Raw genomic sequence first — 14,181 nt, 5'->3', positions numbered from 1 at the left:
GTCCTGGCCACTATGAATACTGCTGTTATGAACATTGGTGTGCAGATATCTTTTTGGATATGGGTTTTCAAGTCTTTGGGGTAACTATCCAGTAGATGGCTAGATCATATGGTAGATCAATTCTTAGTTTTCTGAGGAACTGCCATACTGTTTTCCATGGTGGCTGTACTAATTTGCAGTCCCACCAGCAGTGTATGAGGGCTCCTTTTCTTTGCATCCTCTCCAACATTTGTTATTACTTGTCTTATTGATTATAGCTATTCTAACAGGTGTGAGATGGTATCTCGTGGTTTTGATTTACATTTCTCTAATAGCTAGCGATGTCGAGCATCTTTTCATATATTGGTTGGCCATTCGTATGTCATCTAGGGAGAAGTGTCTGCTCAAGTTCTCTGCCCATTTTTGGATTGGATCTTTGTTTTTTGTTGTCATTAAGTTGTATGAGTTCTTTGTATATTTTGGATATTAGTAGGCACTGATCAGAGGTGTTGCTTGCAAATATACTTTCCCATTCAGATGGTTCTCTCTTTACCTTGTTGACAATTTATTTTGCTGAGTAGAAGCTTTTTAGTTTGATGTCGTCCCATTAATTTATTTTAGCTTTTACTTCCCTTGCCTTTGAGGTCAAATTCATAAAATCCTCTTTAAGTCCAAGGTCCTTGAGTTTAGCTCCTATATTTTCTTCTATGTTTTTTTTTTTTTTTATTGTTTCAGCTCTTATATTTAGGTCCTTAATCTATTTTGAGTTAATTTTGGTGTGTGGTGATAGACAACAATCTAGTTTCATTCTTTTGCAGGAGGCAGTCTAGCTTTCCCAGCAGCATTTATTGAAGAGGCTTTTCGTTCTCCACTGTACATTTGGCTTTTTTGTAGAAAATTATTTGTCTTTATAAATATAGGTTTACTTCTGGACTGTTGATTCTGTTCCACTGATCTGTGTGTCTGTTTTGCTGCCAATACCATGCCACTTTGATTACTGTTGCTTTGTAGTATAATTTAAATCAGGCAGAGTGATGCCTCTAACCTCGTTCTTTTTCCTCAGGATGCTTTGTCCATTTGGGGCCTTTTGTGTTTCCATACATATTTGATGATTTTTTGTTGTGTTTCTTTAAAAAATACAAATGGGATTTTGATAAGGATTGCACTAAATCTGCATAATGCTTTAGGTAATATAGTCATTTTAACTATGTTGATTCTTCCAATCCAAGAACACTGAATATCTTTCCATTTCTTTGTGTCTTCAATTTCTTTTAATAGGGTCTTATGGTTTTCATTATACAGTTCCTTCAGTTATTTTGTTAAATTTATTCCTAGGTATTTTATTCTTTTTGTTGCAATTGCAAAAGGAATTATTTTTTTCACTTCTTTTTCTGATGCTTCATTATTAGAGAATAGAAATGCTATGGATTTTTGAACATTGATTTTGTTTCCACTTTACTGTATTTGCTTATTGTTTCTGGTAGTGTTCTTGTGGAGTCTTTAGGGTTTTCTATATAGAGAATCATGTCATCCACAAATAGTGACAGTTTGACTTCTTCATTTCCTATTTGGATGCCTTTTATATCTTTCTCTTGCCTGATTGGACTCACTAGGACCTCCAATGTTATATTGAATAACAGTGGTGATAGTGGTCAGCCTTGTCTTCTTCCTGATCTTAGAGGGAAGCTTTTTAGTTTTTTACCATTAAATATAATATTGGCTGAGGGTTTGTCATAGATAGACTTTATTATGTTAAGGTGCTTACCTTCTATATCAATTTTTTTAAGTGTTTTCATCATAAATGGGTGCTGTGTCTTGTCAAAGGCTTTTTATGCATCTATTGATATGATCATATGATTCTTATTTTTTAATTTTCTTATGTGATGTATCACATTAATTGATTTGCATTTGTCGAACAATCCCTGTGCCTTTGGATTGAAGCCCACTTGATCGTGGTGTGTAATCTTTTTAATATGTTGCTGTATTTGGTTTGCTAGTATCTTATTTAGGATTTTTGCATCTGTGTTCATGAGAGATATTGGTCTGTAGTTTTCTTTTAGTGTGTTATCTTTACCAGGTTTTGGTATTAAGGTAATATTGGCTTCATAAATGTGTTGGGAAGTATTGCCTCCTCTTCAACTTTTTGGAAGAGTTTGAGGAGAATAGGTATTAAATCTTCTTTGAATGTTTGGTAGAATTCACTGGTGAAGCCATTTGGCCCTGGACTTTTACTTTTTGGTAGGTTTTGTTTGTTTTTAATTTCATTTGATTTTGCTATAATTTGGATATTTTTGATGATTGTTTTAATTTGTATACTGCTGATCGGTCTATTTAGATTTTTCACTTCTTGATTCAGTCTAGGAAGGTTGTATTTTTCTAAGTACTTGACCATTTCTTCTAGGTTATTAAATTTGGTGTTATATACTTTTTCATAGTATTCTTGTATGATCCTTTGTATTTCTGCCTTATCAGTTGTAATTTCCCCTCTTTCATCCCTGATTTTGTTTACTTGTGTACCTTTTTTTTTTTCTTTAGTGAATCTAGTCAGGGGTTTGTTGGTTTTATTAACCTTGTGAAAGAACCAGCTATTTGTTGCATTTATTTTTTCTATTGCTTTGTTTGTTTGTTTGCTTGTTTTTAACTTCATTTGATTTTGCTATAATTTGGATATTTCTTTCTTCTGCTGATTTTAGGCTTCATTTGTTCTTCCTTTTCTAGTTTTTTAAGATGAAGTATTAGGTTGTTTTATGGGGCTTGTTCTTGTGTTTGGAGTTAGTCCTGTAATGATATGAACTTTCCTCTTATGACAACTTTTGCCGTGTCCCAAAAGTTTTGATATATTGTAGTATCATTGTCATTTGTTTCTATGTATCTTTTGATCTTTCTTTTTATTTCTTTTCTGAGCCAGTTATTCTTCAGTAGCATGTTGTTTATTCTCCACGTATTTTTGGTTCTTCCTGATTTCTTTCTGCAGTCAATCTCTCATTCAAAGAATTATGATCAGAGAATATGGTTGGTATGATTTCAACCCTCTTATATTTGTGGAGGCTATCTCTGTGTCCCAGTATATGGTTGATTCTTGAGAATTTTGCATGTACACTAGAGAAGAATGTATAAGTAGCTGTTTTGGGATGGAAAGCTCTGTATATGTCAATTATGTCCAGTTGGTCTAATGTGTCATTTAAGGATGTTATTTTCTTATTGATTTTCTGTTGGGATGATCTGTCCAAATTTAACAGTGGGGTATTAGGTTCTCTACTACTATAGTATTTTTGTCTGTTTCTCCCTTTAGTTCTGTTAGTAATTACTTTACGTATTTCGGGGCTCTCTAATTGGGAGCATAGGTATTAATAAGTGTTATGTCTTCTTGGTGCATGATTCCCTTTTTTATTATGAAATGTCCTTCAGTATCTTTATTTACCTTTTTTATTTTGATGTCTATTTTGTCTGATAATAGTACTACTACTCCTACTTTTCTCTGAATGCCATTTGCTTGAAATATCATTTTCCACCTTTTCACTTTGAGTCTATATTTGTCTTTGGAGCTGAGATGTGTCTCCTGAAGGCAGCATATGGTTAGGTTTTGTTTTTTGATCCATTTTGCAACTCTGTGCCTTTTGATTGGTGAATTCAATCCATTTATATTTATGGTGATTATCGAAATATGAGGTCTTCTTAGAGCCATTTTATCTTCTGCTTTCTGGTAGCTTGGTGTTTCCATTGCTTCCTTGTCCTTGTACTTCTGTTTTCTTTATTTTGGTTGGCTTTTGTGGGTTTTCCCTCTGGTCTTTCTTATTTTATGTTATACACAAAGGTTCTGAATCTTTGGCCTGTGGTTACCATTATGAATATGTAAAGGATAGTTATATATATATACAGTTGTCCATTTTATTCTGCACGTGCCTTATCTCTATTCCCCTTTGCAAATTTGGATCTTTGAATCCCCCCCTTTTCAGTCATTGTTATCTCAATTTGTCACTATGTATGCTGAATGTTCATTACTATCTTGATATAATAATTCTCTTCTTATTATTTAAACTTATAATGCCCCATTCTTAGTAAGAGTTCCACTCTTCTGCTTCTATTCGCCAGATAGTCACTTTACTCCTAATTATGGTTTTGTTTGTTTGTTTTTGTTTTTTGTTTTTTTGGTCATTTTATTTTAGGTGAGCTGACCTCTTTCAGTATTTCCTGTAGTTCAGGCCTCATAGTGGAGAATCCTCTCAATTTTTGTTTGTCTGGAAAAGTCTCAATTTCTCCTTAATATCTAAAGGAGAGCTTAGCTGGATACATTATTCTAGGCTGGTAGTTCCTTTCACTTAATAGTTTAAAAATTTGATTCCATTCTGTTCTGGCTTGTAAGGTTGGTGCTGAGAAGTCTGAGGATAATCTAATGGGTTTACCTTTATAAGTTACGTTTTTTCCTTCCTGGCTGCCTTGAAAATTCTGTCTTTGTTGTTGATTTTTGATAATTGTAATACAATGTGGCTTGGTGAAGGCCTTTTTGAGTTGAGATAATTGAGTGTTCTGTTGACCTCTTGAATTTCAAGCTCTAGCTCATTCCTTAGATTTGGAAAATTCTGGTCAACTATTTGCCTGAAGATGTTTTCTAATCCTTGTTCCTTTTCTTCACCTTCAATAATGCCCATTATTCTTATTAAAAATAACATCTTTTTAAATGGGGGGCTTGAATCGCAGTAGAAGAACTGCAAGAGATTTGACAAAAATTATTGAGTCTACTTTAAACATATATTTGAGTAAAGAAGCAACTTAACCATTACTGAAAATTTTCAGAAGTTGGACAAAATTAGAGAAATAATAGCACTAATAAATGACAGAACAGTTTCCCGACAGGATTACATCAAAGCCATTAGCATTGTCAGCACCACATTTATGCACAATGATGATGAAGCTTTGAAGAAAGGTGTGGAATTGGCTTACGTCAAAAATTATAGGGTAGAGGAGGTAGCCAAATCACTGAAAAGAGTGTCACAAGGGATCAGGCACTGCTCTGCATCCTGACAAGTCATCACATTCAAGCTACTCAAGGGCGAGGCTCAGTTGTGCCATCACAAGACTGCATGTCTACTTCCAACTCAACATTCTGCTAGAGTAAGCACCTTTCCATTTCCACTAACAGGGCAGTGATACAATTAGCTATTGGCTATGAATGTTAGACATTTATTGATCTCCTGCATCATAATAGGTACTATTCCATTCAGATGTGGAGACAAGACAATCTTTTTCTGTTGAAAGACCCTCTCAGGAGTCACTAATGGACAACAAAGCTCTATGGTCTGACAGTTTCTTACTTATTTGTAGCAAAGAACCTAAAGGAACAGATTAGAAATCATCAAAGAAATATTAAATAGGATTTTTGTAGTCTTATCCTCAGGATTTACAAATCTTTGGAAAGTACTCTATTGCGTGATAAAGGAGACAACTTTTGTTGAGTAGAGGGTTTGGCTCTTCACAAACCATTCCTCCCCTGACTGCATGTGGTGAGTAGCAGAGTATTTGCTGTGCTTCTGTAGCACTTTAAAATGTTCATCAAGTAAAATATTTCATCAGCTCAATCTCTTCCCTCTTACAAAAGCCTGTGTTTAGGCCCTTCACAGTGATCAGGCAGGATGCCCACAAAGTGCGTCTGAGTGGAATTCCCAATTTACTAATTTCGCTTTCTGTTTTCCAGGCTGCATTGCACTCAGACTCTTCTGAGAATTGTTTTGTGAAATCTGCAGGGATGTTTCCTCATCTTCGAGTATCCTGAAACCACTTGCACTTTTGGCTCAGTGTAACTGCAGACTACAGAGATGTTTCTCAAATCTCAATGTATGGGAACACAGGTCATCTGGGGATCTTGTTAAAATAACTCAGTAGGTCTGGGATACAGCCTGAGACATTTCTAACAGGCATCCAGGTGTTGCTGTTGGTGGTGGTCCTTGAGTAGCAAGGCCCTATGTGAGCATCTCACAAGATAATGCAGGACTGTGGATTGATAGGAGTGTTAGAGGGGGAGATGAGACCAGATACATCCTGAGTTTCATCACTGCACCTCTCTAAACTTTGGATTCCTCATTGATAAAGTGGAGTAATTATAAAACTTACCTCCCAGAGCTACTGTGAAAATAACTAATGCTCTCAAATTGAAGAAGTCTATTGCACTCACTAGAGAAGATTCTCATGAAGTGGGGTTTACTCATTCTCTCCTGAAATGATGGGATTAGATAATGGGATGTTTATTGTTGACTAAGAAATGACTTGTGTGGGATAATCTGATGTTCTCATTTGTATCACCTTATAATATCTCTTTGTAATATTAAAAAAAGTCAGTTATCATGCAGGTTTCACATGCTTCTTGACGCTAAGTTCTGCTCAATTTGAGGCTCTCTTCACTCAGGTTTCTCAACCTTCAAGTTGAAAAGCTGCTTAAGATACTGTAGTGGATATAGTTTAGGAAAATAGAGCTGATTCTTGGCTGATTCTTGCTTTTTAATGCAACACAACAGCTATAATTACCATTGGGAAGTAGAAACATTTATGGAATGTTACAAAATCCATTTGATTTGCAAAAACATATACTGCAATTCAGCCCAAGTGGTGATTAATAAGTTAGCAGGGAAGACAGGAGACAGAACAATAAATCATTTTCATGTTTTCAGTTAAATGTTTCAATCCTCATGACATTTAATTCTTGACTTTGGGAGGTATTGGACAATGATTTAACTCATTAAACCCAGTAAGAAAAGCCTATCTTAGCAGCTAATTTGGGATAAAAAAGGAGTGAAAAGCCTCAATGTCTAAGGTCTTCTCAAATAGATATAATTTTAACCTATGGCCTTTAGCATTGTTCAAAAAGTGTGTCTGGATTACTTCTGATAGACTTCTTGCAAGTCGTCATGCTTTCTGAAAACATCCATGAGCATAAATAGACTTGAAATTCAGTAAAGTGATCACCTGGCTCTGTCTCTATCTCTGACTCTTTTCTCTAAGCAGAGAGTCCTAAAAATTCACTCGGTAGGGAAAATGCCCTATTCCTAGTAAAACTTGGAAGGTGCAAACCATATAAGTAAGCATCCAGAGAAAAGCAGGAATATTGATTCGCTGTGAAGAGGTATGTAGAGCAGCCTGCCCTCATGGAGTTCTTATACTTTCAGAATTAAATTTTCCCACAATCAGAGGAAGATAAAGAATTTTTGGCTTGTGAATATGAGGATTAGGGTAGATCAATGTTGTTTTAACAAGCTTTCTACATGGTCCTACTCAATATGCTTTGGCTCAATACTTCTATTTTCTTTGTCGTTGTTATTGCTATTACTATTATTATTACTATTATTTTGGTCCCAGATGGAATAGAATTTTTCCTAAGAATTACTAAATGGCCAGTTGTAACGCCATACTCAATTTTGCCCTGTACCTAAATTTAACATAGGCACATGTATAAACACCATCAGATTTATTAACTATTTTCTCCAAGAGTAACATTTACCAATAGGTATTTGTGAATTTCATATACATATATATAAAAAACTTTACCAAGTGGAATAGAGAACATTTGACCCAAGATTCAGGGTTAAAAATTTTCCATTTACAAGGCCAAATTCTCTATTCCTTATCTTGGCAAGTGTCCAATTTGGGTTAATATTCTACCTTCAGGAAATGTCATCTTAATCTTCTCTCCTTATTAGGATATTATATTAAAAGAGAACTTAAAAAAAAAACCCTTGAAAGTTATTTGATGCTGGAAGAATACCAATTTCTTTAACAATAACAAAGCTTATATAATAAAAACCATCAGGTTTGGGATATTTTATGAAAATGTTTAATTCAACTGTTTCTTTGGAATGTAGTAGTCATAGTTTGGAATTTAAGTTACAGTTCAGTTCTATGTGGTTTTTATGCTACTCAGTGTCTGAGAATACAAATGTCATTTAAAGTTAAGGCTTCGCTGTTCATTTTGAAACAACAATTTACAAGTGTCATATTGTCATAGAAAATAAAAATTTCTGTAAAAAAAATTTGCACAAAATTTTATGATGGTACAAAACATGAAGCAATAATATACCAGTAAAATGAAAACATTTTACTACAGAAAGTTTTATAGATTTCAATAAAGAAAAAATATGTTATTTTACACCTTTAAAAATTACGAAACGATCTAAAACAATATAAACTAAACATTTTGTAACACTGCCTTTACAAATTAATAACTTTATAAACATATAATTTTTAAATATATTTATCAGTGCAAGATACTTTAAATTTTTAAAGTTTCAGTATCATTTTTCCTTGGCTGAGGACAACTTTAAATCCATTGCCTTAAAAGAAAAAATCAAGTCTTAGCGCTTTTGTCCTGGTGTGATTACAAGTGAATGAATGCCTCTGTGGACAAAAATCTATTCTTCTTTCGTATTGATCAATACATTCCTGGAAACGAAAGGCATTCTAAATCCAATTAAACCAAGATGAATGGACTGTCTTGTCCATGATGCAAATGTGACTCCCACAAATGTATCTGAGTGAGACCTATCGCAACGCAGGAAGGGAGGAAAATCTAAAAGTTCTTATGTACAACATGGCATGACACAAATAGACTGAAAACAACTAAAGCTTCTTTGGATTAATTCACATGCTCTCTGATAAAATATTTACTTCTCTGAGCTGTTAGAGGCTTAGGTCTTACCAGACCCAAGGCAAGCTTTTTCTTTGTAAGCAACTGGAAGTTTCTAGAAGCATTCATTCAGGTCTCTGTTTTTTCAGGGTTGCTGCTGAATGGATTTTTAAAAACATTGTTTTGACTTTACTAGTCCCTCCCCTGACCCCTTATCTGAAAATACTTTACCGCCAGGCACCAGGATTTATAGTTGCTTTCTTAAATTAACTGTCCTTTCTCCCACTTCCTTTGTCTGACTCAATACCCAAACAAGAAGGTTCTCATGGGGTCATTTTTTGCGTATATGGATGTAAAAATCTCATGTTTGTGGATATTTGGAGAATAGTATTTAGTTCTTCCTTTTGGTCTCATTGAAAGCCAATTAATATTATTTCTTCTTCCAACTTATTATTTCCATTGAATACAAACATTTCTATCAAAGATCATTTTGAGTGAATTAGACAGACAAACGGCTTAAGGAAAAAAGATACTGTCACTTTAAACAGTTAACAAGAAAACCAAAGTTAGACTTTGGAGAGCAGAGTTAGGAATTTCCCTTATTTATTTTGAAACATAAAGTCTAGTAAAATTCTTTGCCATTACCAGCAGGTTAAAGCTGCAAGTTTTTTTCTGGACAATGGCAGATGCTTAAATTCTAAGAGAGAAAAAGGACAGAGAGGAGAGAAAGAGTTTACATTTGAAAATACATTCCATATGAAAGAACAAGAGGAGAGAATATTGCAGCTTTATACAAAAGGATCAAGAGACATGAAATTGAACTACAGAAAAAGCAGAACGATTAAGCCACATTGCCAAATCTTCAGAGCCCTTGCCTTCCCGGGGGCTGACGTATCACACTAAAATATAATTTCTCCTTAGTCAGTGGGCCACCAGGGTTTGATTAGAGAGTAGGGCTTTCACCAGTGAGGAACAGAGCAGGTCATTAATGTAACATAATGAGAACCAGTACAAACAAAAAGGCACTTGAGAGGACATGGACTAGCCAGTGCCAAGGGGTTTTCAATGTGGTTGTTGACAGCACACCCAGTTGTCAGCAGTGTTTGGTGATGGCACAGTTTTCTGTATGGAGTTCACAAGCACGAGGTTTAGTACAACACTGGAAAACATCAAGAAAATTTGACGGTATTGCTTCGTAAACAGAGCTGACACACTATACTGGTACTGAGGCTACAGGACTTTAAAGTAAAACATCCTAATCCTTCTTTGCCTATGAACGACGCGGGCAATTATACACAGGCACAGCTTCAGGAGTCCACTGGAGTGCGGCTATTCTAATATACTCTGGGCACTGGGCTACGGGCAGCGTGTCCGTCAGAAGGGCCCCACCGAATACACTTGGCGCCAGCATCTTGGATTTTGCACAGTTTCCAAAAAGAATCCATATAAGGAAGAGGAGAGAGAAAGGGAGGGGGAGTCAAAATGAATTATTAAGTCAATCATACTTGGTCTCAACACCAGCATTTGATTATTCAAATTAAACCAACAGGAAAAAGCCGACTATACATGATCCCGACTGTTAACGCAGCTAACGCGTTCATGTCTATCGGCCATGCTCATTGAAGCTCCTGAGAAAAGCCTGGCTCAGCGTCATCAACGCATTTCCCAGCCTGTACAGTGAAAGAAATCAACACACGCAAGTTATGTCCTTCCACCTCGATTCTCGTCTTCTCATCTGTCGCCTTCATGCCTCCGAATAAGTACTCTGTGTGTTCAGCTTGTCTTTTTTCAACTTCACACCATCCACAAGTTCAAAGTTATAGTTCTCCAGGGCAGATAAGTTTCTTTCTGACATCCCGTTATGCCAACACGCACAGTACAGCACGACCCCACAGACAGCACCCAGGAGGACACCCAGGGCGCTCATGGCTATGATGGTGATGAGGATGGGGTCCAAGGTCTTCAGCACGTTGCCTGGCTTCCTGGAGATGTTCTCGTCACCTTCTCTGGTGCCCTCATATCCTGGGGTGCTCCCTGGGGAGAAAAACAAAATTGGCTCCATGAGTGCTGCCAACATACCAGATGGAGGGAGAAAAATAGAGAAAAAGGAAAGAACGAGGAGAAAATCACATGCTTGTTTTGTCTGTCCTCTCCCAGAGCCTGCGGGGAATTTCTGAAGTGCAGTTTGGCTCCTCCATTACTGGGAAACACCCAGGTTTGTGTTTCATTAATTGTTGGGAATCGAGGTACAGGAAGTGAAGGTACTGGGGAGTTGTGACGGCCCAGCTTAGAGCACAGAAACAACCAATTCTGGATGAACAGTGACGTTTACGTTCTAATCTAATTCAAATTTCATGCAGTCTGCCATCTGTGCTAGAGTGTAATTTGTGATTTTAGTTCGTGGCCAGATATGCAGTCACTAAACTTTGCAAAATGCTCAGTCACACATTTGTCTAGTAGGAGATTTAACCACTCCCTGTGTGCTTGCCTAATCCCCAACCAGGCAAGAGGAAACCCTCCGAGCTGCCCTTTCATGAGGTGCTGGGTCCAGCCTCTGGCACAGTTCACACATGTGTTTGTTCTTCCACATTTAAGGTCTTCAAGTTAAGCAAGTTTCCCCCCAAGTCTACAGTGGTTTCACTTAAGAGAAAGACATCTTTCAGGACAAGGGAATGTTTGCTGCTGACATTTAAAAAGGGTGATGGCTCCAATCTAGAGACAGTGTCTGCGTTGTGCTGAATAGAATACATTTAATAATCAGCATCTTTGCAGCCCTGGTAGTTTCACTGGAGACAGTCATACTGCCCTACAGTTCAGTCACTGGGGAAATGTTTTATTTAGAATGGAACACGAGAAATTATGAACATGGGAGCTTTGAGTCTAATTACCTGGTACTAGAAACAAGACTAAAATGTTAATGTGCAATGTGCATGGTGTTTACTTAGTGGTGTTCTGATCAACAAAGATTCCAATCAAAGAAAACTAAATATATGAGATGCAAGTCCCTAAACAGGGGCAAACAAGCCATGGGGGCATATTAATATTCTCTCCCTTGATGAAACATTGTTTTGAAACAACCTCTAATAAAGTTCACATCTCAGAGCGAGCTATGTAACTAAGCTAAATGAGCTATGTGTTAATGTTACTAACAGCATAGTGTAGTGCTCTATTTATTTGTCTCTACCAAGTTAAGTTTAGCTATAGTAGAACCATATTGATAAAGGCAGTAGATGTGATATTGATGGGTAGGGTATAGGGCTGTGGCAGCAGCTGAGAGTGACATTGGGGCAAGTACCCAATGACCCTTTTGGAGGTGCAGAAACTTCTGGGAATAAAATAACATAAGACTAGACCTAACGCTGATCAAATGCCTTGAATTAGGTCACAAAGCTGTGTTCAAAGAAAACACATTTTTAAATTAATTAGTCTCAAGTCTGAAGCTACCACCTAATTAGCTGTGCTACTTAAGGCAAGTCACTGCTCTGAATTTCAGTCTCATCATCTGAGAAATGGGACTAAGCATACCTCAGAGAGCAGATAGGAGGATTAAAAAAGATAACGTATATAAAGTCCTTGGAACACACTAGCTCCTTAATAAATCCATACTATCACCATCATCATCACCACCACCACCACCACCACCACCATCATCATCACCATCATCATCATAAAACTAGGGTTCCAGTAGAAGAACCCTATGGGAACATATGGACCAAACTCAACAGATTATCACAGACATTGGGCTCTAGCCCTTTAAAAATCATATTTGGATATCAACGAGGCACAAGCATTTGGGTTGGTTTCAAATTACTATATGAAAATTATTATCAGTCTTTAGTAAGACACAGCCTTCACTAGTTTTCTAGTTCCATAATTATAAAATGAGACTGGTTCACTTGATTATCCTCTAAGTCCTCTTTCAGCTCAGGCAGGGGAGCTGGCACCCTTTCAGTGGCTTACACAAGAAGCTCCCCAAGTCTTCAGGGCAGCTTAGGAGAGGGTCCTGCATGACAATAATCCAATCCACATTACCATGGGCAAAGATGTTTATTTTATCTGCATTACTTTGATATACCGGTATACTAGAGTTCCAGAAAGTTTCTTATAGATATAATGAAAGCCACAGAATTGAAAAAAATATTTGTCAGGAAGACAAATTTACCTGTTTCATCTATTTTATTTTCTGGGTTCTTTTTATCCAGGTCTTCCGGTCCTAACAAGTCAAACAAAATTGAAAGAGATATTTGAACTATCAACAAAATACAATACATACAAACTACATAAACCCTACACACACACACACACACACACACACACACACACACACACACACACAAATGGCTCAGCTGGGTTTCCTTTGGCATTTTAGTATAATTGACTCGACCATGTAACTACAGAGCAATAGAAAGGCAGTGTGCAATTACTATGATGTTGATGGCGTATCTAAACCCAGGTAGCCCTTCTATTAGTGGAGTGTGTTTTGGAAGAAAGAGAGAGAGAAATGGTTTTGGCACCTGGAGTGTGGGAGAAATCTGGTGAAAATAGGAAACAGAAGTGAGATGTTCACATGGCTACCAGCCTGTGCTTTTGCAGGTAATGGTTTCCTAAGTTTGTTGAGTGTTAGTTTGGTTTCCCAAATAATATGCTAGCAACTGTGTCCTGTGTTTTACTAAAAGAAAAAAAAAAAAAAGAGTCTCTGGGAAAAGTGGAGTCTGGCATCCCTTACAGTTAGTTCTGAGTAGAGGGAATGAGCTTTTGAGTACTTTGTTCCCTACTATATCCCCAGCATTTAGAACATAACAGGTGCCTTAATAAATAGGTGTTGTTAATGCATAATTAATAAATAGTTGATAATCTTATAGCATCCATGACTAAATATTTGAGAATACATATTTGATGAATAATTATATAATCATCTTAGACACCTTTTAATGGTACAGCAACATTAAATGTTTTACTGGTGCTTTAATTGTAACTTTTTGAATAGAGTGCTTACCAACAACTACAGCAAAGTAGACCAGACCCATGAAAAGAGAATTCTTAGTCCTCAGAGCACTGAATACTACTTTGCATTTAGTAGGTAGCAGTTTTGAATGAACTGAATTTGTTTTTGTTTTAGTTTGTGGAATTTGCTTTACATTCTGAAAACATTATAGTCATCTCTCTTATCTTGGAACAGGAAAGCGATGGTATTACAGGTACAATGTAACTACATGAAATATATCTTTTAACAGCAGTTTAGAGTTGGATGTAGGTAATTTGTAAAGCAGTTGCAACTGAAATATTAGGCCTTATTGTTTTCTGTGAAAATTTACTGATTAGTGTGGCATTAAATAGATTTCCTTACATGATACAAAAAAGCAGAGTTTTATTCACTGTTCTTTAATTCTCTTCAATTTCTTCAATTGACCCTATCAAATTATTGCCACTTTAGGAATTGTGTATATTCAATTTATTATATAAAAAATCTTTGTAAATTGCTTAAATGACCAAAAACCTATTATAGCTCACAGGCCTCCTTTGTCTTAAATTCACCCAGTAGGCTTATTCCATTTTGTTACAATTAACATGTATTATATAATAATATATAA

At 36.3% G+C, this 14,181-nt stretch overlaps 1 protein-coding gene and 1 long non-coding RNA gene across 6 annotated transcripts in view; one reads left to right on the top strand and one right to left on the bottom strand.

The window, feature by feature from the left end:
* The window catches only part of LOC118608689, a 65,501-nt gene extending 58,795 nt beyond the window's left edge, over positions 1–6,706 (top strand). Inside the window, exon 4 of the long non-coding RNA XR_004953128.1 lies at positions 5,672–6,706. This is a non-coding gene — a long non-coding RNA (uncharacterized LOC118608689). The remainder of the gene's footprint in view (positions 1–5,671) is intronic.
* A 1,072-nt stretch (positions 6,707–7,778) lies between these two features.
* The window catches only part of NRP1 (neuropilin 1), a 131,922-nt gene continuing 125,519 nt past the window's right edge, over positions 7,779–14,181 (bottom strand). For 2 of the 5 annotated variants that reach the window (XM_016123349.2, XM_016123351.2), the window contains exons 16-17: positions 12,753–12,803; positions 7,786–10,624 (exon numbers count right to left, since the gene is read on the bottom strand). In XM_016123349.2, coding sequence (XP_015978835.2) covers positions 10,335–10,624; positions 12,753–12,803 — 341 coding nt within the window. In that variant the 3' untranslated portion in view covers positions 7,786–10,334. Of the gene's footprint in view, positions 10,625–12,752; positions 12,804–14,181 lie in introns of those variants that run through there. The other 3 variants (XM_016123347.2, XM_016123350.2, XM_036228052.1) reach the window with 3 other exon arrangements.

This window comes from Rousettus aegyptiacus, unplaced genomic scaffold, assembly GCF_014176215.1.
Source record: "Rousettus aegyptiacus isolate mRouAeg1 unplaced genomic scaffold, mRouAeg1.p scaffold_m13_p_10, whole genome shotgun sequence".
Lineage (NCBI taxonomy): Eukaryota > Metazoa > Chordata > Mammalia > Chiroptera > Pteropodidae > Rousettus > Rousettus aegyptiacus.
The sequence above is the reverse complement of the archived record's forward strand: the minus strand, read 5'-3'. Positions and strand labels throughout refer to the sequence as shown.